This window comes from Topomyia yanbarensis, chromosome 1, assembly GCF_030247195.1.
Source record: "Topomyia yanbarensis strain Yona2022 chromosome 1, ASM3024719v1, whole genome shotgun sequence".
In the NCBI taxonomy this organism is placed as follows: domain Eukaryota; kingdom Metazoa; phylum Arthropoda; class Insecta; order Diptera; family Culicidae; genus Topomyia; species Topomyia yanbarensis.
The window spans coordinates 60738500-60764591 of NC_080670.1; the positions used below are offsets into that span (position 1 = coordinate 60738500).

Consider the following 26092-nt stretch of genomic DNA (forward strand, 5'->3'; position numbering starts at 1 on the left):
GCGTTGTATTTACATTTGTGCCAATCAATTCACAACGCGAATGTTTCGGTGAAACCACGATAAGAACTGTAAAGCTCATTGGCGAATCCACTTCTAGAAGTACGAACCTCACAACCTAACGCATTAAATGGTAAAAGTTATTTTCAAATGCATCACAAGTGCAATCAAATTGTTTGTTGCTTATTACGCGGGCCTTCTGGAAGCTTCATATGGTCAAGGCTTCGAAAATGGCAGCCACAGGCGAAAATTTTTGAAGTAGAATACTTCTAACGTTTCAATATGGGGCCCGTTTCAAAATATCGGCTGTTGCAGTCGCGTCAGATTTTGAACGTTAATAACTTCCATCATACTCAATAGAATGATTTGAGGTTTAAGGCAATTTTATCGGAAATATGTTCCGCAATGTAGTATTAAAATTTGGAGTATGTATAACATGCATTAATACCGAAACTACTGTGTTTTGAAAAATCTTTCAAAAACTGCCGAAAATGGTGAAAATTTTCAGCTCATCTCGGCCAGAGCCGTCAATATGGTGCACCAACCGAACACTTAAATGATGAAAAGTTATAAATATAGGTCCGCTACAGATTTGTTTCTATCAACATTCGTATTTGGTTCCTTGGCGCGAACGGATGGTAGTACAATACCGAAAAATATTTGTGAGCTGTACACGACTGGTGGATGCATCAGTTTGTGTTGAAACGTGCTACTAGCAGAAGCCATTATTTTCATTTCTGATGGATGTATGATAGCATACACACACACACGAAAAAAAAACCGATTTCAAATCATCTGACTGAAGCTCGTTCCTGATTGGTTCCCGCTAATTTCATGAACCAAGCCGTAAATCTGGTCAGAAAGATTTGTCATTTCAGTCGGTTTCAGCAAGTCCACTTGTCAGATGTCAATACCGGGAGAGAAATTTTTACGTTTCATCTATATGGGAGACTAAGTAGCTTGCATTACTAGACAAACAATTTTTATTCAAGAATAATATTTTAAAATAGCGTGTGAGATCTCGAATGCACTACTTTTAAAATATATTGTTCGAAAATCGTCATTTGTGTATCAAAACTATATAATAACGAGTTTTGGGGAACTAATTATTCTGTGTGAATATTTTTTAGTGAAAATTTTTCAAAAGAGAACAAAAAAATGTTGAAAATTACAAAAAAACAATGATTTTTTTGTTAACGAAGGCCTAAAAATTGCATTATTAAAAGTTATTAGTAAGAAAGCATTTTTAACAACAACTTTAAATATGCTTCTAAATTTCTTAGATTTGCCATTCATAAATATAACTTTCTTATACAATAATAATACTAAATATCATTTTGAAACAAAATGCTTTAAGAAAAAAATTTCGAAATATTTTGATTTTTTCTTCAACAAATATATCTAGTAGTGAAAATACGACCTTTTAATAAGTTACTCACAAATACCTAACGCAAAAAAACACGTTAACAATTTATTTGAGAATAAAAGAAGTTTAAAATATAATTGCATCGTGGAGAAAATAACAATAAAAGATTTTATAACAAAAACTTAAAATATATTTCAAAAATTCGTTAAATTTTTTATTTTAGTTTAATGTTGTTCTTTAAATAATTTTGTTATAGAATGTATTTCTTCAAAACTTTTTTTTTTAAAATAAAAATGCTCCTTAAAAATTGTCCTTCAAAATGCAGATGTTTTTAAGTTATTTTTGATTTTTTCGGCATAATGTGTTTCTTCGTGAAATTAGGACCTTTTCAAAAGTTATTCACATTTGTTCATCAAAACCAATATTTTTTTTCAAAATAAGCATGAAATTTCCCGTTAATACTCATTTCTCTGATCAAAGATGATTTGTGTACGACTGTCTCGATATCCTTGCTTCAATAAAAATAGAGAACTGTAACGTGACAGATTCTGGTTGTAACGTGACAGATCATTGAAAATACTCCATAAAATCGAAAAAAAAAGATTTTTTTCGAAAAACTATACTTTAAACTGTTCTTTGTTGTCTAAGCTTCAACTGTGTTCACGCAAATTTGGGGACCATCGAAACAGACTTTTTCAATTTAGTCGGGCAACCTCCAAACTCACTGCGAAAATTGTGTAGCGTGACAGACGTATTAAAATGACAATAAAGCGAAAACTGTTCATGATGGAAAATAACTTTCGGAAGAAAAAATGTGCGGTTTAGTGATCTTAATAATGTACAATTGAGATAGAATCTGGTATTATCGTTTTTGCAGACTTATCTTATAAAATATGCGTAAACTTGTAACGTGACAGACAGAAGCCTTGACCATATATATAAACAGAAGTTCTTCGTGGAACTCTTAGTCACTCGAAGAAAAAGAAGGGCAACCAAAATTAACAAGAAGGGGCACCCGAGAAAATGCAATAAAAAACTTCAATTACAATAAAATCATTTTACACAACAATCACCCCTCCACGGAAAATGCTGTGATGTTGTGAATTCTCTGCAATTCTCGAATCAGGAGGGAATAATTTCATCTATTTATCTTGGCACCATTCTTTCCCTCTTCTCACAATAGATTCAACCATTTTGAATGTTCACTGTTTTCAAGTTGCTGATTTTTTCCTCTTTTTCCCCATTTCTCACCTCTATTTAGGATGAAAAAAGCAATCAACAATTGGACTCATCCGCGCAGCAAAAGCAGCTACTTCAACAACAGCAGCAGCAACAGCAGCAAATACCGGAAAAGAAAAAATGGATTCATGATCCTTCCAGTAAGTGTTAACTGCATGGAAATACTTTTTTTGCACAGCCACTCTGTAGATACCTATACGTTTTGTCATGTGGGATACGCACGGAATGCAATACGAAATCTCGGTGCACCATGAGAACGTTTCAATTTATGGAAAAAGCGATTATATCCTCTAGAGGGCGCAAAGAGCTACTGGATCCAAGCTTTTACTATTTGATCCATGTAATCTCGCTTTAGCATACAGTGAATACTAGGATTGAGCATACACCCGTGATGAGATTTATTTGTCTATTATTTTGTTTGAAAATTCTATACGTATATTAATTTTTTTCTGTTGTGTTATAATCTATTCATTCGTCTAGCTATGAGCACAGACAAAGTGCGCAAAAATGTTGCTTGAAGTTTTCAATTTTAAATAATTCCAAAAATTTGAGCCTTATGAACTATAATATTTTAAGAACGATATTTTTCTCCGAAAATAACCTACCACCTCCAAATATAATACGAAGGATCATGTTAAATCGAGCCTGCGTGGAACAAAACCGAACATTCAGGTGTTTAGCGGGCCATAGTATAAAAAATAGGAATGGACATTCGCACAGTGACTCTCAGAACGTGAACACGTTTTCCAAGTTCATGCAGTGTGAAGTGCTATAAAGTAATGCTAGCTAATTCGCTTTCAAGGTTATCTTAAGCATCCTCCACCTCTTCGGGGTTTTGCATTTCTCAATAGAAAGATATTGCAATTGCTCTGAAAACCGACCTTTTAACGGAGGCCTGGAGGACCGAGTGACATATACCATTCGATTCAGTTCATCGAGTACGGCAAATGTCTGTGCATGTGTATGTATGTATGTATGTGTGTGTATGTATGTGACCAAAAATGTCACTCATTTTTCTCAGAGATTTTGACAAACTTAGTCTCAAATGAAAGGTACGTTCCCATAGGCTGCTATTGAATTTCTAATGGATCCGACTTCCGGTTCCGGAATTACAGGGTGATGAGTACGATCACGGAGAAAATGTCGATTTTAATAAATTCTGCAATGAATGTATTAAGGTGAAAATTTTTCCAAAATGTAACCACAACTACTGCGATTTGTAGTATTAGGTCACTAACAGCCATTTAAAGTCTCTTTGGCCACATGGGCCACCATCATCGGTTCCAGAAGCCCCGGCGGAAGTATATAAATTCAGAATAAAAATCACATCGGTTTCTCGGAGATGACTAGACCGATTCAACCAAACTTAATTTCAAATGAAAGGTGTTGCGCCCCCGTAAATGGCTGTTAAATTTCATCCCAATCCGACTTCCGGTTCTGAAGTTACGGCTTGTGGCGTGCGATCACATAGCAAATTGCGATTCAAACCCGATAATCCGATGAAAGCAAAAATGGTAAAAACTTCGCTAAAATGTCTCTCAAACAACTTAAATTTGCAGTTCTAGGTCACCGACCGCCAATCAAACTTTCCTTGACCACTATAGACGGTTCCGGAAGTGCCGGGAAAAGCGGTCATCTTTCAAAATTAACAAACTCACATCAGTTACCCGAAAATGGTTGGGCCGATTTTCACAAACTTAGTCCCAAATGATAGCTATAATATCCCCACAGATGTCTATAAAATTCCGTACGGATCGCTTGTATGATTCCGGAAATATAGACTAAACCGTCCGGTCACATATAAAATTCCCATATAAGCCGGAGCTCAACATTTTTTTTCAAAGGGGGGACCCATGAAATTTTAGAAATCGAAATCGTATTTTTGATGCCAAACATCTTTAAAATGCATGAAACGTCGAGATTTTATGTTATCTCGATTTTTTGGGAGTTAGCCGATTTCACTCCTTTTTGCCTTTCTCATATAAAGAAAGGCTATGCAATCACTGAAAAATCGACTTTTCAGCTGAGGCCCGGAAGGTTGTAGGGGGTTTTAATCACCAAAAACCCCCTTTGGCTACGCCACTGGTGCACTGGGCAATAGGAACATGCAAAAATGACTTCGTTTGGCAATGCTTAGCCTAAATGCGAGATGGATGTCGAAATAAAATCGACACCCCGGCTCAAGTTAGATCCATGTTCCTGTACAGGTGATCTTCTTCCGAGCCAAAGACAAAAAATGTTTGAATTTATTGCAGATTTCTTAAGATTCGAGTGGTGATAAATGGAGTGAAGCAGGCAAATAATATTGCTGGCTAAGGGCCCTTTACGAAGGAGTACAAAGTATATGTACCAGCTAAACGGGTTGTAGTCTGTGGCGTCGTCCCTGATTCGAGTTTTAATTGCGAGGATCTGCAGACAAGGGGTTGGTTGTTTCAAAGACCCCATGCTTGAGCCAGTGACGATACTACAAATTTTTGCATTTAGCATCAGTCGCAACGGTGACGGGAAGAGAACATACGTCAACTCAGACTCGGGTGACATTTGCAGGTTCTGCTCTCCACTACCTCCTCTTTGACAAGGTTCGTCTACCTATTCGCCTTTTTGTACCGTGGGACATAAACTGCCCCAATTGCAAACAACTGGGACTGGGTTTGTAGCAATAAGGCTAGTTGTTGTGAAACGCAGTGGGAATCATGTGGATGATGTGGATGCGGAAGGCATGTTGGAAAGTGTCTACTGTGTGGGGAATCAACATGATGTCCCAGCATGCTCCGCGTAAAAGCGCGAGAAGAATCGGACGTTACATTCGGGAACGCCCTGTGCAATCTTTCGCAGAAATGCTAAAGATAGCTACGCCACCGGTCTCTATCTACACTATTTTGTCTACTGACGAACGCGACTCCAATGAACCCCAGAAGGGCACTGCTTCTGCTGCGCCTGGAAGCAATAGAAGAGAGGGGAACATTTCTCCACCTAAGCTTCGTTGTAAGGGCCTGAATGTGCCCCTTCAAGACCCTCCAAAAGTACCAAATCGAAGAAGAACTGATGCTAAACAGAAGCAAGCAGCTCCTGGTCTCAGAAAGTTCCCAGCACTTCCAGGGACATCAAAAACCCCAAGTGTTCTCATATCTCAGCCAGAGAAAGAAACCAACGCTGGATTAACCTTCCGGAAGTCACGCTAGTGCACTGAGTGCACGCTGCTCTGAAAATCTAACGAAATCGTCTTAAGACACCAGCAGTTGCTCGTTCAGTGGGTCATAAGCGCGACTTCCGGAGGGTTAATAAATATCTCTGATATTGTGGACCGAATTTGCACAGCTCCAAATATTTCCTTCCCCTTAAAAGCATCTTGATAAACTTTCTCCTTGTAGTAAATACATTCTTGATGCAGTTCACTGCAAAATAGCCCCTCCTTTCAGCGATTGTATCCTTCGATGGGCTAATCTATCAAACGAGGTCACGGATTTGATCATTGATCTACAGTGGAAACGCACAAGCATTATCCCGAAAATCGAAACCTTTAAAATTTTAATAAATAATTTGAAATGCGATGCATTTGTATTATGCGAAACATGGTTTTCTAGAGAAATAGATTTCAACTTTCACGATTTCAATGTTTTTTGTATTTTTGGGGATCAAAAAATGCTATTCTTTCAATCGAATCGACCTTCGCTCGACTCCAAGCATTGATGATGTCGCTCGCCATCTACAACTACATTCCCCCTAAAGCCTCAGTTGACCACCATAGCCGTCGCTATGCGATATCTCGGATCTCCTTCCCACATCGAATCTGGTTTAAGGTGATTTAAACTTTCACTGTACGGCATGGAGTTGTTTTCATGATAATAATCGATCCTCACTCCACGAGCTTTCCGATAACCTCAATATGACCATCGCCAAAGACTTGTCCCTCAACTCGACAACGCAGCGGTTAGGTTGCACGTGGAAGGTAATTCCTAATCACTACGGTAACGACCATCTGCCAATCGTCATTACTATTGCCAACGCACAGAGGAGTATTTGATCGAAGAAGCTGACCGAAAGTCAAATTTTCAAAAACCGTTATCAAGGACATTATATTATATCAAAATATTCCCTAGTAATTTCTGCATTAGATGGCAACCACGTTGCGTGTATTTACTAAAGTTTGGCAACGCTGTTAACTGTCAAAGGTAGGGGTTTTTAATACTCCAGGCTGATTTAAAATTGCGCGTGGAAACAAAATCTTCCAAACATTAGTGATTCGAATTGTTCCGACTCAAATATCCAACGTTTTTAATCAGCCAAGGTCAAGGTCATATTTTGGTGTAGATGGATCCATAGACTCTAAAAAATATTAGTCTTATTAAACTTAAATACAAAGAAAAAAAATCCGCCATTTTCTCACTTTTTAAAATTAAAAAAGTTCATGTTCCCAATCCGTCCCAGTGAAAACTCTTGTGCCCTGATTAAGTTTAACCCAAATACTACTAGATTGCTCCATTTTGAATGTGAGATATTTTAAAAATTTGACATTTTTGACATTTTCCTCGTTTTATTACATTGTCCGCGCTAAGTTCAAACTTTTACAAGGATATTTCTTTTCGAAGTAATGTGTAATTCTTGGCAAGATTTAGGTTTAGTTAGCCGGGAAACGAAATGATGATTTTATTGAATCAGAGCGCTTCAAAGTGCTTCGGCACCAGCTGAGTCATTTCGAAACACAGTTCAAGCAACATATGTAGGTCAATTCTGCACGAAAACAAATCGATTCGAAGCACTTTGGAGCGCTCTGATTCAATAAAATCATCATTTCGTTTCCCAGCTAACTAAACCTAAAAAACCATCATTATGTTTTTCAGCTAACTAAACCTGAATCTTGCCAACAAAATAAATATCCTGGTAAAAGTTTGAATTTAGCACGGACAATATAATAAAACGAGGAAAAATATCAAAAATATCTAATTTTTCAAATAGCTCATATTAACAAAGGAGCAATTATGCGCAAGTTTTTTCGTCGATCTAGTAGTATTTGGGTTAGACTTAACCAGGGCACATAAGTTTTCACTGGCACGGATTGGGAACATGAACTTTTTCAATTTTGAAAAGTGAGAAAATGGCGGATTTGTTTCTTTGTATTTAAGTTTAATAAGACTAATATTTTTTCGAGTATATGGATCCATCTACACCAAAATATGACCCTGACCTTGGTTTATTAAAAATATAGGATATTTGAGTCGAAACAATTCGAATCACTAATGTTTGGAAAATTTTGTTTCCACGCGCAGCTTTAAATCAGCCTACAGTATTAAAAAAAACCCTAACTTGGACAGTGAACAGCGTTGCTAAACTTTAGTAAATACACGCAACATGGTTGCCATCTAATGCATAAATTACTAGGGAATATTATGATATAACATAATGTCCTTGATAGCGGTTTTTGAAAATTTGGCTTTTTCGGTCAAATACTCCTCTGTGCAACGGTTCAAGGCCACCGAATACGTGCCCGTGATATCCGGAAAAATGGAATCCATACAAGAGCTCCCTCCGGAGGAAGAGTACGGGTTCCTGGCTGGCTTTATTCTCGACGCCGTGTTTTAAGTTTAGACGTAACTAGTACCAGATGCGAACTCTCGCGGACGGTCTCCCAATCCGTGGTGGGACAAGGAGTGCTCAGACGTGTACGCGGAGAAGGCCGCCGGACCCAAATGATACCCACAAAGTTGCTCGTAGTAGAAATCTAATTTTTGTCCCACCTTAATGTACACGCTTAATTTTTCTCATGAATCTCAACTTTTTGCAGCTTTTGCTGAGGTTTCAACAGCCGAGCACTCGACAAATTCATTTTTCACTGAGATCTCAGCAAATGCTCCAATTATTTGATGAGACTCTGGAAATATTTTGCTGAGAAGTGTGTGGGAAAAAAATGGCTGCTGAGGTGGAAGTATGAAATTTGTTTTATTCTGATGTTTCTTTTAAAACCTTTTAAAACCTAACCGAATTGAAACCATAGTGATTGGTGGCTATGGTTACAATGTAAACCATTTCTATCTGATATGATTTTATTTGTCTAGCTAGGTATTGGTGAGAATATACTACCTTGTTTAATTGTTAACCATTCCAAACCTTGTTATGTTATTTTTCTCATAGTAAAATATACGATTTTTAAAAGAGACGATCTTTCTGTTAGACGACTACGAAAAAACATTAAGAAACTTTTTTCGAATGTAGTAGAGTATATTCAAGAAAAGTGTGTTATATTAACATTTTTCGATGAGTTGTTCCACAGCTCTTCAAGTTCTACCGTTGGTTTGGAAAGATGAGAAGGAAGGGAAGTGTATAATGTTTGACAATTATCTGCGTTCCTCTTATATATAATTTCACTTCAAATATGAGTTGGATGTGAATGATTTTTCTCCAAAAGTTTTGAAATATAACACCAAAACCATTTAGGATTTTTTTCAACTCTTTCAACTGAACTTATTTCCGATCACTGAACGTGACACGCAAAAACCTTATTCCAAGTAACGTATGCACTATAAAATGAGTAACGCAAAAAGCTTCACCAACTATGTGCTACCGAATCTGGATTCAATGGAGCATTGGTACCGTTCGAATAGGAGATGAATATCCCTTAAAGGCAATCCGTCTCACTTATTCTACACTTACTCGACTATGTTTCCTTGAGAAGTATCTTTTCTTCTACAGAATACTAATAGTGCTTCATTTGTGTTCATATGATGTAAATCCATTAAAGCATTGTCGCATCTATGGTACATCAAGAACTCCGTGACTGAATGGGAAACACAGTTTTATCTTTTTCATATAACCTTTAGAATTGTTTCGCACAATGATTATCAAAATTACCTTTAGGAAAAATGCAGTAATAAAAGCATACTTACAGCATTAGCACTGTTTCCCAGCAAAAAAAAACTCCCAATACGTGACACCTAAGTGGAAATAGGTGATAGGGCAAGGGTGGGTGACTAGTGGGGGTCGTAAAGCTCGCTGAACGCCAACAAAGAGAAGAGAAAAGTAGTGCACAGAAACCCAGTTTCATGGTGCGACAAAGCAAACAAAGACTTAAGCCAAACTGTGCTGCAGTTAAATTGATAGAAGAGACAGTTTCCTTTTTTCGTTCTTTTCGGTGTTCCAGTTCTATGAGTTCTATTTTCGCTACTTTAAACTTTTTGTGAGGAAACAATTTACTCCTCCAAAACAGAGGGTAGGAGCTGAAACAGGGACATTTTCGAAGCTTTAATCATCGCAGCATCCGACGTGAAAAGATGAACTTTGGCGTACGGGTTGTGTACGAAAAAATAGAACTGCGTCAACGGACGATATATTGTACAGTGTGTCTCACATTCATACATTCACCCTATTTTTAACGATAAAGCATGTAATACATATGGTTTTCTTTAACTCATTCTGAACCCATTCGCTTTCGTGAGACTGTGTTGCATTACATTGAAACTTCATATCTGTTTTAAATTGTCTGGTCCGACGAAAAAATGTTCAATTTCGATGGCCTAGACAGTGGCGTAGCCAGAAATTTGGTTTGGAGGGTGTTTTGTCAAAAATCATAGATTTTTCAAAAATGTTGGCGGGTGTATTGATGACATTTGATCTGTAGGCCGCGATCGACTGGGTACTACCGTGTTCTGGAGTAATAGCGAAATGGGATGGTGTGAGTGGGCATGGGCGCTATAACCCCACCGTAGGAAGAACTAAATACCTGTTGCAGGTGTCAGTTATGTTGGGTGATATGACAGGTGAGGTTAAGTTCAACGAGTAGCCCAAAACACCACTTTACTAACAATCAAGGAGAAAAGGATGAGCTGAAAACTCGCAACTTCGAAACCGTAGCATTGGAGGAGCTTTGGTAGACGGTGTGGAAATGCAGGGATCGAGCGACGGCACAAGAGCTGGTTAAAATGCGCCAACGAGTGATCAAGTGCCAGGCGATCAGCGAAAGGTTATCGCACAGGATAGTCTGTACACCTTATGAATAATGTGCAGAAATTTTCACGATTGATAAGTATATTATGACGAACACCTAAATAGCGAAGCAGTAAACGACAAGAGTATTGCAAGAATCAGCTTGGAGACGCGCGCAGTCGACGACAGATTCCGGATCTACCTAAGATTCATGAAAAAATAGGACGGTTAAACCGCTGGCAATGATCAACTGTCATGTGAGCTACTCAAACACAGAGTAGAGGAATTGGCTAGAGCACTCCACTGGGTGCTTTTGAAGATCTGGAAGGAGGAGATTTTACCGAAGTATAGGATGTAGGGAGTAGTATGTCCCATCTATAAAAATGGTGTTAAGCGGGATTTTTGCAACTAATTACCGATTAATCACATTACTGAACTGCCCTTGTATGCAAAGGTGACGTGACTGCCATCGAGTATATTTTTCAGGAAATCAATTTTTAAATCTTGCATGGTGCGGGTAAAAGCATTCTTTCCCCACTTTGTTTTTCGCATTTCAACAGATTATTTTTAATTTTTATTTGAAGTCGTTTGCACTGAAAGATGCGACTTTTCGTAGTGAACTTAAAAATACGAAAAAGTTAAATTTGGCCAAAGTGGCGTTGAAGTCACTTTTACATACTAGGATAGTAAACGTCATCTATAAGGTGTTCTCCCAAATTATTTGTTGCCGCCTATAACCGTTCGTAAGGGAATTCGTAGTGCAATATGGTCTATAATGCAGAAATACGGGTTGCATTTATATCTTCAACCAAGCTATTTGCAATAACATTCTTGAAAAGTTTGCTGAAGATACTAAGTCTCAAACTAAATTTGATTGGAATTAGTAATTCAACTGGAAAAATATATCAACGAAATTATGCTGCTCAATACTAAACCTCCAAAAGCTGATGATTGCCGAATTATGGAATGTTGGCGCCATTAAATTCGATAACCAAATGTACATCATAAATAGCGAAAAACGTGACAAATTTTCAATTTTTTTTATTACCAATCTTAGCTAGTGGCACAAGCGATAACCCAAAAAAATCAATTGCACATAAAAGCCGATTCTGACCTGTTAGAGACAAGCGTAAAACGTCATTTTTCAACAGTTTCTATGTAGACGTTTTCGTTGAGCTATTTTGCTTGATATTTACATGATTTCTCAACTATAGGATCCTCACTAAAATATTAGTTACACGATCCCATTCTCACAATTTTCCCCTTTTTAACACAAAACTTTGTTGGCAGGTCCTCGAGATAGAGATTTTGGGAAAGTTGAATTAGCTTTGGTTACAACCAAATGAACAGCGAAGTTTACCACGTACTGCTTCAAGCACAAGATTGAAAATGTTTACAATATGCAATGGTTAGCCGCATTCATGACAACCGGAGCATTTACCAACCAAAAATCCGTATACGCAATTGTATTAGTACAGGGCAGCTGAAGTTCCGTGATAGTGTGATATGAAGTGCCGTAGTGATATGAAGTTCCGTAGTCGGATTCACAAAGATCATACGAATAATACTAAGTACGCTGAATAATAAAGGGCGAACACGAAATTATTGCGACACCGAAAATGTCATGCCAATTTTCTTATAATGTTTAAAATCAAACCAAAATTTTAGGGTAGTTTTATACATATATTTACTTCAAAAATCAAAAGAAAAGTTAATCGATGGGGCCTTGAGTGTAAAATTGAACGCATTTTCGCTTGATGCCCTCCATCAAAGTCTTTACAGTGTCATCCGGTACCAGTTTCTCAGTTTTTTTCCATTTTCTTAACATTTCCTTCTCGTCTGTGACTGTCTTCTTTCTCTTCCGAAGTTCCCGCTTCAGCATTGCCCAGTACTGCTCCACCGGGCGCAGCTCCGGACAGTTTGGCGGATTCATGTCCTTTGGAACAAAATGGACAGAATTGGCCTCATACCACTCCAGGACACTTTCAGAATAGTGGCATTATGCCAAATCTGGCCAAAATAGCGGAGCTTCGTCGTGCTGCTGCAAGAACGGCAAAAGGCGCTTCTCGAGGCACTCAGATTTGTAGATCTCGCCATTTACTGTGCCCTTTGTCACGAAAGGCTCACTCCTCAGTCCGCAAGAGCAGATGGCCTGCCAAATGAGATATTTGGAGGCGAACTTCGACATTTTCTTCTTCTTAAATTTATCGTCCATATAGAACTTGCTATTGCTGGTGAAAAACTCCAAGCCCGGAATTTTCTTAAAATCGGCTTTTATATACGTTTCGTCGTCCATCACACAACAGTCATATTTTGTCAGCATCTTCTCGTAGAGCTTCCGTGCCCGAGTTTTAGCCGTCGATTGTTGCCGCTCATCGCGGTTTGGGAAGTTCTGTACCTTGTATGTATGTAGTACAGCTCTCTTCTTTGCATTCTGGACGTAGCTCTGCGACATGCCGATCTTTTTAGCCAAATCACGGCTTGAGACGTTGGGATTTGCTTTAATCATCCGCTTCACCTTTCCCTCCGTCTATTTGTTCTCCGGTCCCGGTTTTCTTCCAGCTCCTTTGTCGTGGTCCAACGTCAACCGCTCCTGGAACCGCTTCAACACTCTGGAGACGGTTGAATGGTGAATGTTCAACATCTTTCCCAACTGCCGGTGCGACAGGTCAGGAAATTCCAGGTGTTTGGAAAGAATTTGTTCTCTCGACTCGCGTTGGTTCACCTCCATTTTCGTTGAATCGGAAAACACGACTTCGACAGCATCGAAAAACACGACTTTGACAGCATGTAAACAATACACATCAATGAGAAAATGTGCAAAATTTGGTTGATTTTTACCCAATGGTAAAAAAGTTATGCCCTGTTGAATGTGTCGCAATAATTTCGTGTTCGCCCTTTATTTGAATAGTAATAACTGAGTTTGCAATGTCCAGTCAGTGCCCTGACTAGAATGCTGCAATTGTGCTTATAAAAATTCAATATTTTTTATTACATTTTCGAACTCACATTTGGGAGAAGAGTTTAGTTTGAACGCAAGTTTGCAAGCTTTGTCAATGGTTGGCATGTCGAATGCTGCCTAAAAGCGAATCTTGTGCTTTATTCAACTTTTTAAACCTCCTAGTGAATCCCAAGTACAATGTGATTCCTGCTCCCTATGCCACGCCAGGCCGAGTTGCTACAATATGTGGTTGTGCGGCTCAATTCCTTGCATTCAGTGCAATTAGTCAAACTCGAATCGGTTACGACGCCATTCTCTATTTTCGAGCGGCAGTAGACATGGCACTTCCTCGGAAAAGTCTTGGCTCCAGCAGTGTCAAAAAATATCTTTACCGACAGAGGCCATTTATGCTCGGAATCAGAGCCAGGCACAAAGCAAGAACGTTGAACTTATTCTTGAAAGGACGAGCATTAAGGGAGATATAAGGGAATATTTAAAGGACAAATCAGCTAATAATTTAAAGGACAAATCAGCTAAATCCCACATCAAAATTAATCACGGAAAAAAGACTGTGGAAAATTACCAAGTGGATCGATCCTTTATAAACTTTCAGACAATAAAAGACAATTAACCCAAGAATGTTGCACTTGCGTTTTTTCGTATAATACATCATTTTCTTCATTTTTTAATTGCGAAAAGAGCTGTGTAAGTGAAAGTAAGAAATTTATTGAATCAATGATACATAAATTGGTTTGAACACAGAAAGAGTGAAAAAATCGCGCTTTTGATTTTTTTTTTCACAAAAATTACTGTAACTTTCAACCGATTCGAAAAAAATTAAATGATTCTAAAAGTTGAAAGAATTGTCTAGAAACGGTATAAAATGGAATCTCGATATTTTTGAAAAAGTGCAATTATTTGAAAGAGTGAAGTTTAAAATCGAGTTTTAGAAAATACCACGAAAAGTGGTGGAAATTGAAATGAAAAAATATTTCTGACCAGTAATACATTGGTAACACGCAACGTTACTGTTATAGCAGTTTACTGTGCGCAAATTATACTTGCGAGCTATTGTTTTGAAAAACTATATAAAAATAAACAATAAAACAATGAAAATCAGCAAAAATTAGAACGATTTTTCTTCTACTTCAAAATTAAATTAATTGAATAAAGGATTGAAAACGATTATATAATACTAACTTTTACTTACGTAGTAAAACAACCAGTATTTAAACTGGTATTGTGACGAGTTCCATTTCCACTGACAGCACGAAACCTGACGAAACGCTAACGGTAACCGTACACTGGGGTACAAATGCACCCCACGCCAACTTTGACACCTGCTTCCACGAAGGCTATAGGCAAACTGGCTATACCACCTTTTCCTACTCTTACTAAGAACTCTAAGTTGAATTATGGTTATGGTCCCAGGTCGGCAAATGCCGAATTCTCGTCTTCACACAGCTCCAAAGAAGGCGTGGGGTACATTTGTACCATAGTGCAACGTTCTAGGGTTAGCAAACTTTTGGCATATTTATTTAATTCAACTTCAATACCATAACCGTACACTCGCACCATACGCTGGACTCCACTCATTAGGTTCTGTACAACATCCGGCTGCAGCTTCATATCTTCCTCAGATTTGACCTGTTTAGGATGCTTCCGTAGTGCATAATCCATAATTGCGCGGTATTTTTTAATGGACCTTTGCTCCGGTGCGTGGATGGGGGGAAATGGGTTCATGTCCTTGGATACGAAAGTTACACGCCTTGAGGTAGATCTCCTCTCTACAGTTCCGATAGTGAGGAACAGCGCCTTCCGATTGCCATATGAGCAGATCGCTTGCCAGCTCGTATATTCATTGGCAATCTTTGAACGTTTCTGCTTCCTTACTTCCCCCAGAACATCAAACTTGTCCTGGGCGATGAAGAACAGTAGCTCCGAAAGCTGCCGGAAGTCCGCCTTGACGTAAGTCTTATCATCCATGATGAGAAAATGAAGCTTCATCAGCATCTGGGTGTACAGTTTCCGGGTCCGTAACTTTCCCACCGTATTTAGCCATTCGTCATGATTTGGATCCTTCTGCACTTTGTATGTTTGCAGTCCCTCCCGTTCTTTGGCTCCCTGAACGAAAGACTTGGACAGATTCAACTTTTTCGCTACATCCCTGACCGAAGCATTGGATTCCGCTTTAACGCTTTCACTACACGGTTGTGATCCTGATAACTAATAGAACATCCTTTCTGACCGCATTGCTTCTTCCGTTCGATGCTCAGAGTTTGGTAGAAATGTTTAATCAAACAACTCCAGTTGACTGCACGATTCCGAGTTGTTTTCCGATGTACCGATGAGAGAGTTGAGGGTTTTCCAGGTGCTTTCCAATTTTCGAAAAACTGATAGCGGCAAAAACACAGTGTAAACAACACGCAGAATTTTATTTATGTATCGATAGCATACTTTTCCATCGGTTTAGGGACAAAATACCGAAAGACAAAAGGTCCAATGGACAAAAAGTCGAAAGACAAATGGTCGGGTGACAAAAGATCGAAAGGCCAAAATGTCGAAAAGGACAAAAGGTCGAAAGGACGAAAGGTCGAAAGAGACAAAAGGTCGAAGAGACAAAAGGTCGAAAGGACAAAAGGTCGAAATGGACAAAAGGTCGAAAGGGACAAAACGTCGAAAGGATACAATATTGAAAGGCATTAAACGTAAAGCGGACCCTACACGGGACAAAGATATTGTCAATAAAAATATTGACAAAACTACTTCAATACGTCAATCCCATTTGATTTCTACATGATCAGTATTTTCAAGATGCCCTTACACCATCAATATATTGACCAATAATCGATTTTTTGACAATACTTCTGCTCATATAGGGTCCGCTTAAGGGACAATAAGACTTTTCACGCGGTTTCTTATTCCATCGCAGTATTACTTAACATAGTTTTTTGATTAGAAGCATAACTGGGGGTAAACAACCAAGACGATCGATTACTGTTTTCTACTGTCTGTTGTTTTTCAATTGCATTTCATTAATAATCATGAATTTTGGTTTGCTAAGTTCGTTACTGTCTTGTGTTTAAGTGTAGTAGACTATTTCTTTTTATGTTTGCCTTCTCTGACTACTATTGACTGTGTGTTATTCTGTTTTCATGGTGATTGACTTAGATAGGAAACCTGTGTGAACTGCTTTGTTGTCGTCTGTTATATGTCATTTATCATCTGTTTCATACGCATCTTATTCTCATTACACTCTCTTCGGGTAGTATTTCCTCAACTGCGCTGGTCTTGGCGTAGAACAATTGGAAATTTTCAAATATAAATATAATCTGAACAAAACCATGTTCTTGAAATTACTGAAAGTCGATTCTAACTTATATGTTAATGTTAAACAAATATTCAAGCCTCATTAACTTGAATTTCCCCAAAAAAAAATTAATTATAAAATACAACAAATTGATATTTCATTGGAGTTTTATCTTCTTTATAACATGAGCTGTTCTTTACATGATGATTGACTTGCCAATTATATTCCTTTCTCAGTGATGATTTGAGATTTGCGGTACAACACAACATATTTGGATCGCCTGTCGCAATTAAATATACAGAAAATAGTACTGAAATATTCAATAGTCCAATTTTTTTCGAATCTACCAGGCACAAGATATGTTCGATGAAGCTAGGATGAAACTGCTTTGAAGTTGACCTCATTGTCAGTGTAATGCGGTATAACCACAGAACCGAGCCCAAGGAACCGAAGCGGTTCTGCTGAGGATCCGCTGGACAAGGTGGCCCGCCGTCGGAAGCGGCGGCCCCTCGCAAGCAAACCTGTGATCCACTCATTTGCCCGGCCTACTCAAGTTTAGGTCCAACTGAGCGGAGCGACGTCGTACAACACACCAAGTAAAGCGATGTGGCGTAGCCACATTAGGCGGTATTGTTGATTTATTTATTTATTTTACTCTTCTGCTTTAAAAATGATGAACTAACTATGATTGATGTGCGACATTTTTAGTTATATACCGTAAACCGGGGTGACTTTGATCATCGGGGTGACTTTGATCACTCGAGACTTTTTTCGCAGATCGCTTATTAAACCAGAATAGTCTACCGAATCATTTTAATTTGAAAAATTTTTTACTCTAAACTTATAAAATACTGATTTGTTATACTTTTTGAGTATATTGTTCGGTTTTTGGGTACAAAAACTTCAAAAAACCTAATTTGACTTTACCTTATTTTTACGAAGCTTCGTAAAGTGTCTATTTTTTATAAAACAAATAAATCTCAGATTGGAGCAAGAGTACTAAATTACAAGCGAGTTTTTATTTTCTTTTAGATTGGGATATGCTAAATTTAGTTTTAAGAGTTTGTTAATTTTTAATACATGTTTTGTGAAACTAGTTGGCAATTATTTCAAATTATTTTAAGCCAAAATTCGCAACATTTTTTTTATTGTTCAATATTCCAACGTGTTAAAATGGTTCAAACATTTTGAACACTGATAAAACACTGAAACAAAACAATTTTAGCAGTTTTAAAGGTTTTCAGAATCTTTTATTCTAATTGGACACAAATTATACGAATTTTGGTTACTCAAATTGTACAGTACATTAAAATACTTTGTATAATACTAATTAACATCTATTTAACAATGAGTATCTTTCCAGAATTAGTTTAAACAAACATTTGAATGAAAAACATTGACATCAATAACTTAATGTGGGTGAACATGCAGGTTATCAAAGTCACCCCGGAACACGAAAACGGACTTCAGCTTGAAATCATTTTTGAAAAAATAGCTGTAAGCGGGCAATTTTAGGTAAATCCATCCAAACTTGTTCTCCATACATCAGTACATGGTTTAAAAATATTATACTTGAAAAAAATGTGTTGCGTCTAAAAATATGCAATGATTACTTCGAAAAGTGATCAATGTCACCCCGGTTTACGGTATATATAATATTGCTAAACATTTTTTTTTTGTTCCAGTATAATATAGAGAAAAACATATAATTCTTAATGTATTATAAACAATCTGCCTGCTTTAGCGTTGCCCGGATTACTGAACAAGTGGTTTAAGCGCCACATCTTACGAGGACCATTTGTCACGGTCAAAGTTGCCCGACCAGAAAGCCAGCCCCAGGGCGGGTTACTTTTACTAAATTTTGGGGGGAAACGAAACGACAGACGCCAAAGCCGTTGGGTACTCCATCTCGCGGGACGATACCAAACAGTAATCAAAAGATCGCGATTAAACTACCAACTCCAGGTTATCATCACTGACAGAGTCCCTGATAACTACCAATAATAAGCCAGCTTCCTAAACTAGAGTGGGGACTGTTTTCTCGAGCAGTCTTACGCGAAGTACATTAGAAAAACTACAGGAATCGAAACATGAGACCCTTCAAATAAACAAATCTACAGAAATATCATTTCAAACACCTAAACATTGAATAATGCGGCACGCAATCTATTTTTAAAGTATATTCCACAAAAATAACACAATTCTTCTTCAAACATTATTTGCCTTCTTTTTTGCCGGTTTGGGGCCCTAGCATGTGCGGGTGGAGAATCTATTCTACGCTCTAATTTTTAATATTCGGATTGAGCTTTTGTCCCCCTGCGCATCGCTCCCGATCATCTCACGCTGCTGCTTTTGATGCGCACTCACACCTTTAAAATGTTAACGACTGCTGGTACCGCGCTGCTTGCACCAAATTTAATGAAAGCTATTCGACGACGATGCGGCTGTTTTGCGCTGCCTAGCGCCGAGTGTGTTGTTAAGATCCTAGCTTGGATTTCGGTAACTATTGGTAGTGTCGGATCTCCGTACAGCGTACCAGAACCAAAATACGGATGCTACCGATCCGGCTGACGACGTTTAGCGATGCAGCACTACGCACGTGGCGGCGCGTCTTTGTCCGGTTTTTTAGCAACGGCGCACTTCGTATCGCCTGTAAGTCCAAAGTCCTCGCAAAGAGCAAAAAGAAAACGACATGGAGAGAAACCGTCGTTTGGCTTGTACGCACGCAGAACATTTGTTCTAGCCACCCGGTATTCATTCTTCATCATAGGAGATGGAAGAAGTGAACAGCCTATATTTACAAAAGGGAACTGGCGTTACTGAATTGGAAGCTATTTGAACTCTGACACGCGATTTCTACAGAACATTGCCAATCCTTTGAAGTTTTATCTATGAATATATGGCTATATTTGATTTTTCGTTCCTGGAAGGGTACTTATTCAAAAAAACGAAAGGTTAAAAATTTGGTTTGGACTTTATATTCATCGGACCTTTTGTCTTTCGACCTTTTGTCTTTTCGACCTTTTGTCTCTCCGACCTTTTGTTTTTGGACCTTCTGTCCTTTCGACCTTTTGTCTTTCGACCTTTTGTATTTTCGACCTTTTGTCTTTCGACCTTTTATCATATTCATATTCTATCTATCTGCCTCTCGTTTCTTCTGCTGTGAATTTTATGCATTAGACATATTCGGTCTATCCACTCATTGAATGCTTACTAGAAATATATACCCAAAATGGTGCGCTCAAATTTTCTGTTTTTGGGCTCACAATTACATACCCAAAAGCAATCCTTTTTGAACATTGAGCTATTCGCGTACAATTCGAGATGAGCTCACGAAAAAAACGATGGCCCATACTCGCACACAAGGAAACTTTGTTAGTATTTGATTTCGTGTCTTTCTTCTACACCTTACATTCCCCCACATGTTTAAAATCAAACCAAATTTTTAGGGTAGTTTTATACATATATTTACTTCAAAAATCAAAAGAAAAGTTAATCGATGGAGCCTTGAGTGTAAAATTGAACACATTTTCGCTTGATGCCCTCCATCAAAGTCTTTACAGTGTTATCCGGTACCAGTTTCTCAGTTTTTTTTTTCATTTTCTTAGCATGCCCTTCTCGTCTTTGACTGTCTTCTTGCTCTTCCGAAGTTCCCGCTTCATCATTGCCCAGTACTGCTTCACCGGACGCAGCTCCGGACAGTTTGGCGGATTCATGTCATTTGGAACAAAATGGACAGAATTGGCCTCATACCACTCCAGGACACTTTTAGAATAGTGGCATGATGCCAAATCTGGCCAAAATAGCGGAGCTTCGTCGTGCTTCTGCAAGAACTCCAAAAGGCGCTTCTCGAGGCACTCAGATTTGTAGATCTCGCCATTTACTGTGCCCTTTGTCACGAAAGGCTCACTCCTCAGTCCGCAAGAGCAGATGGCCTGCCTGGAGGCGAACTTCAACATTTTCTTCTTCTTAAATTTGTCGCCCACATAGAACTTGCTCTTGCCGGTGAAAAACTCCAACCCCGGAATTTTCTTAAAATCGGCTTTTATATACGTTTCGTCGTCCATCACACAACAGCCATATTTTGTCAGCATCTTCTCGTAGAGCTTCCGTGCCCGAGTTTTAGCCGTCGATTGTTGCCGCTCATCGCGGTTTGAGAAGCTCTGTACCTTGTATGTATGTAGTCCATCTCTCTTCTTTGCATTCTGGACGTAGCTCTGCGACATGCCGATCTTTTTAGCCAAATCACGGCTTGAGACGTTGGGATTGGCTTTAATCATCCGCTTTACCTTTCCCTCCGTATTTTTGTTCTCCGGTCCCGGTTTTCTTCCAGCTCCTTTGTCGTGGTCCAACGTCAACCGCTCCTGGAACCGCTTCAACACTCTGGAGACGGTTGAATGGTGAATGGTGAAACATTTTTCCCAACTGCCGGTGCGACAGGTCAGGAAATTCCAGGTGTTTGGAAAGAATTTCTCTCGACTCGCCATTTTCGTTGAATCTAAAAACACGACTTCGAGTTTGACAGCATGTAAACAATACACATCAATGAGAAAGTGTGCAAAATTTGGTTGATTTTTACCCAATGGTAAAAAAGTTATGCCCTGTTGAATCTGTCGCAATAATTTCGTGTTCGCTCTTTATACGCCCCATAAGCAATCTCATCATCATTACTGCTGCATTGCATTTTGTTTTGTTTCATTCTTTTCTCCACTGCTATAAATAGTTCGTGACCTGAAACTTCTAGTAAAAAAATCCTGATATCAGATTCTAGATTAGAACCGACAAACTTCTATTCGGTAAAAATACCTCTACTACCCGTACCATGACGACACACTGGTGCAGTAGTAAAATGGCATATATAAGCTTCACACTTCAGCTTAAGTGAAATAATATAGTCTGCCTTCCCGCCGCAACGTCGGTATTTCTGCATCGTCATTGACGCATTTTGCTTTGTACCATTTCCCCGCTGTTATTAATATTTCGTTTGTATGTATGTGTTGGGAACTAATCCTTACTAGAAAAAAGATTAACGGGTAGCATCAGGACTGGAACCGACAAACATCTACTCGCTAAAACGCCTACTTTACACCTTAGGCCATAACGACACATAATGAGTAGTCATTCGAATGAGCTATATATACTTCTCATCATTGCAGCAGCGATCACAAATGGAACAGCATGGAGACGATGGTATGTGTTATTCAAGTTATCTCTGCACTGCATGAGCAAACAGCGTGTAGCTATTGGATACGATATTGCATTTCACAAGTATGAGGTTGGGATGAACACTAACGCATCGTTTAGGAACTTTTCGCTCAAATTTTGAGAGCAATAAAGCAGATGCATTTCCGCTCTCAAAGATTCGTTTTGGGTGTATGCATGAAAATGCATAAAAATCACAGCAGAAGAAAAGAGACGGGAATAGAAAGTATGCTAACTATGAATATTTTTGTTTCTCAGTGAATACACTCTAAACTACTTCTACCCAAACTTTCAAGAAAAAATGCCCAACGGGTTATTTTTACAGCGTTTTCTCCATGATGCAATTTTATGTGAGACACCCTTTGGTAAGATAAAAATGTGATCACATATCTTAAGTCAGTGAACAGCTGGATGTTGAGATTATAAACTCGCCAGCGACTGAGCACCAAAACAACTACCACAAAGGATGTGCAGTAATCTTGAGCAGCAACAATTAACACGTCTTTGTTTCACTTGCTTAAAACAATCCGCAACAATCTAGATGAGGCACACACGCACAGCAGTGTTCCTTTTGTTTCACCCGGGCCAACGGCACTTTGCTCAATACACGTCCAACGACCCGAGCAACACTATTCAAATGGGAGATGTGTTATTGTTCCTAACCCAGTGTAATAAAGAGCTATAGGCGTTATCAGTAGAGTTCAATACTCCTTCTAGTGCGAAGAGTTTTGACTATTTACTTTTTGTGTTGTAATTTTATTGTATTGTCATTTTGCATTTCCCTTATTTTTCTAATATCTCTCTTTCGCTTCTCGACACGAAAATTATGTGACGACATGGCAAGGTAAAAATCTCCGAATAACATGGGGAACGTTCTAGTCGAGTCAATTTATTCTGATTCCCGATTGCTAATTCTGCAGAAGTTGGCACATATGTAAGCTGCAAATACGGCGGAACTACAACATAAATATTGCCATACTTTTCAGCTTCCGCTCTGAATTTCGTATCTAACAATAATTAGCACGATAAAAGCAGCTGAAGGCCTATTTTCAAGCAGAAAAAATTGATTGACAGATTTTATTCTTTCACATAAAAAATCGATGTTGTCAAACATCGATCCTAAAAGATCAGATGAAAAAATAAAATTTTAAAAATCGAAAGCGTACTAAAATTTTCGTTCAAGTTGCCATTTGAAAAAAAGTTCGTGAAATGAACGAACCCAAAAATTTACAATGCACGGAAATGCTTCGTTACATAAAACAACGAATGAATTCGTGCATTTCATAATAGTTTTCGTTCTACAAATTTACGAATCTATTTTATCAGTGATTAGTAACGAAAATCTGATTCTGATGAATTATTGCGAGATCGAACCTGGTTAGGCAGGCAAGCCAATGCTAATGTATATACTAAACTAAGAAAAGACGAAATCAAAACGTTAATCTCCATTTATTAAAGTAGATATTGTGCCCTTCGACACCAAATGTTTATAGGAAATTCCACCTCAGTGAGGGATATAGGAGCTCATGTCATTAAATATTCTTGAGCAGAAAAATTTATCTCAAGATACGGTTATAATTTTCCAGTGTGATGGTTTCAATTCAGAGGATTCTAAAAAATCACTTCCTGAGTTCCATACTCCGAAATAGTTGTCCCCAGGTAAACTGTATTTGTCATCGAGTGCAGCTATGAAACGAGAAATCGTCTTACGTTCCTTTCCTGTCATTTCTAGCAAAGCTCTTACCATGTTTGTTTTCCTTCTTATTGCTGTTATCAAACCGAACGTTCTGCCGGCTTCTTTTCAGCTTTCCGGAAACCCTTCAATAAATTTTCCAACCAAATTTCCAAACGAGCCAGCGCACGCGATTGCTCCGGGAGGGATGTTCGCGTCTGCCGTGATCTTTGCAAAATAGTAGTGCGCTTCCAACAGCCCCGTCAACGAGTAGCATCAAATCAAAAATGCAATTACGTCTCGCTTCATAAACTATTACGCTTGGAATACAACTTTTCCAACTGCAACTGCAACCAAACAGACGCGGCTGAGTAGCGCACTTGGGGAAAAAGGATGTTTATTCAAATTCAACATTTCCACCGTAAGCAACGAGGGGTGCTGGCGGAAGTAGAAGAGCAGTAGCAGCTGCTGCTGTTTAGCGACCTGAATGTTATTCCAAAATCGCAGTCTCGGAACCATTTCCATAGTTCGGTCACAAAAGATCATACCGAAAGTAGTGGAAATATGCAGTTCGCTTCCTGGTGACGTTTGAGATTCCCAAAAGGTGGAAAGCAATTAGATGCCGAATTTTGGAGGATTTCTGTTACAATGTACTCGAGTTCGAGTAGCTGAGATTCAAATTCTATTAACTGGATACCTTTTTGTTCTTTAGTCCTTAGCTTAACGTTTACCGAATAAAAGTGAGAATGGTGAACTTACGTCTCAAGTTGTAAAAATGTTAACCGCTATGGGGACTGAAAGGAACCTTCGCCGCATCAGTGACTAGGTACACGGAAACGAAAAACTACCTAAAATTGAGTTCCTTTGACTCAATCTCGTGGTATCGTGGGGGAACTTAAAATTAGGTAAACCGTGTTGAAGGTAGTTTCGGCAAAAATTACAACTCATTGATAGGTTTTTTATACTTAAATTTAAGTTGAATTTACCTAATTTTGAGTTCACCCCAAACAACTCAAAAGTACCTTCCTCCACGGAAGACCTCGACTGAGTCGAATCTCTCTTTTTGTTTTTGACAACACTAATAAGTGCGAAAGCGACGCACAACTCAAAAGTAAGTTAAAAGAACTTTTCTGCAGGTTGTTTTATTTAACCGTGTAGTGAGTGTCAACTCCGAAAACCCAACAGAATGATGCCGAAAAGCAAACCAGGTAGAAAGCAATCGGTTTTTGTAAGACAGAACTTTGGCGGAAGCGAGTCATCAACAAATTGCGCAACTTCTCGATATCTAATACCTAGTTTCTTGCTCGTTATAACTTTTACTGTCAAAGTCTCAAAACTTGAAACTTTTACACTTGAGTGACATACAACACATTCACCCACACACTTGACTTGACACCGCTCGTCGAAGCTCTCCAGAGGCAGACTAAACTGTTTGTGCTGACTTGGGTAACAGAACCTCACTACTCCTGTCTCTGTCTCTCTCTCTCTCTCTCTCGCTCCCTCTGCTAGTCCTACCAGCTGCAGCCTCTTGCAACAACCATGTCTATGCCTCTATGTCTGCATCCGACATTCAGACCAGTTTTGTGAAGCATTCGGGTAACTTTCTTTTCACCGATGCCGCCAGTTTGGTAAGCGGAAAGTCAGGAAAAACAAAACGGAAAATAGATATTGGTACCTATGTACTAAGTTTCTGTTGCGTATCGATTTCAGACGTGTTTGAATTGAGTGCTCTGCTCGCATCTCAAGCAAAAATCAAGCACAACCCGCCGACTTTACGGATCGCTTGTGCGAAAAATGGAAACTATGCGCGGTTGCGGGATGAAACGATGTTTTTGTGTACAGCGAGAAGAGTAATCGAAACGATGCGCTATAAATATGTTATCGAAGCTTTGATTCGTCAGGGTTTTTAGTGTTGCGGATTCTCCTCGCCAGTAGCTAGCTAGACACTCAATTCAAAACACCTATTTTATTCATCCTAGTGGTGCGTTTCTCCGGACTATGATTTCATGGTTGGTTATTTTCAATATAATTGTGGCAATGTCTAGTACATTCTTGTTACACTTGGCACGCAATGCTTACCTCCAAATTATTTTATTGAAATTTGAAACATTTAAAATGTTCAGCAAAAATGTGCCATTTAAAATAGAATTTTCTAAGTTTCTTTTGCAAATGTATCTTCCGAGAACATTTTTCCTTGTAGTGAAAATTGGCGACAGACCTCGGCACCTACATCGAGTAGATCGCGATGATGCGGAGAGTTAGAGGGCCGCCTTGGGGAGATCTGATTTTTCCAGCATTTGTTGTGCTTTTCTTGCACTTTAATTTGGTTACACAGTGGTTTGCCCGTTTTTGCCCGTTTAAAAGTTATCAGCATTGGAAAAAGAGCTATTTTCAATCAAAAAACGTGAATATCTCCACATATACTAGCGATAGCAAGCTTCCGTCTTC

General features: G+C 38.7%; 1 protein-coding gene across 1 annotated transcript in view; it reads left to right on the forward strand.

Moving 5' to 3' along the window:
* Window positions 1-26092, forward strand: part of LOC131677736 (proteoglycan Cow) — a 373287-nt gene that overhangs the window by 248878 nt on the left and 98317 nt on the right. Inside the window, exon 2 of the mRNA XM_058957754.1 lies at window positions 2625-2742. Coding sequence (XP_058813737.1) covers window positions 2625-2742 — 118 coding nt within the window. The remainder of the gene's footprint in view (window positions 1-2624; window positions 2743-26092) is intronic.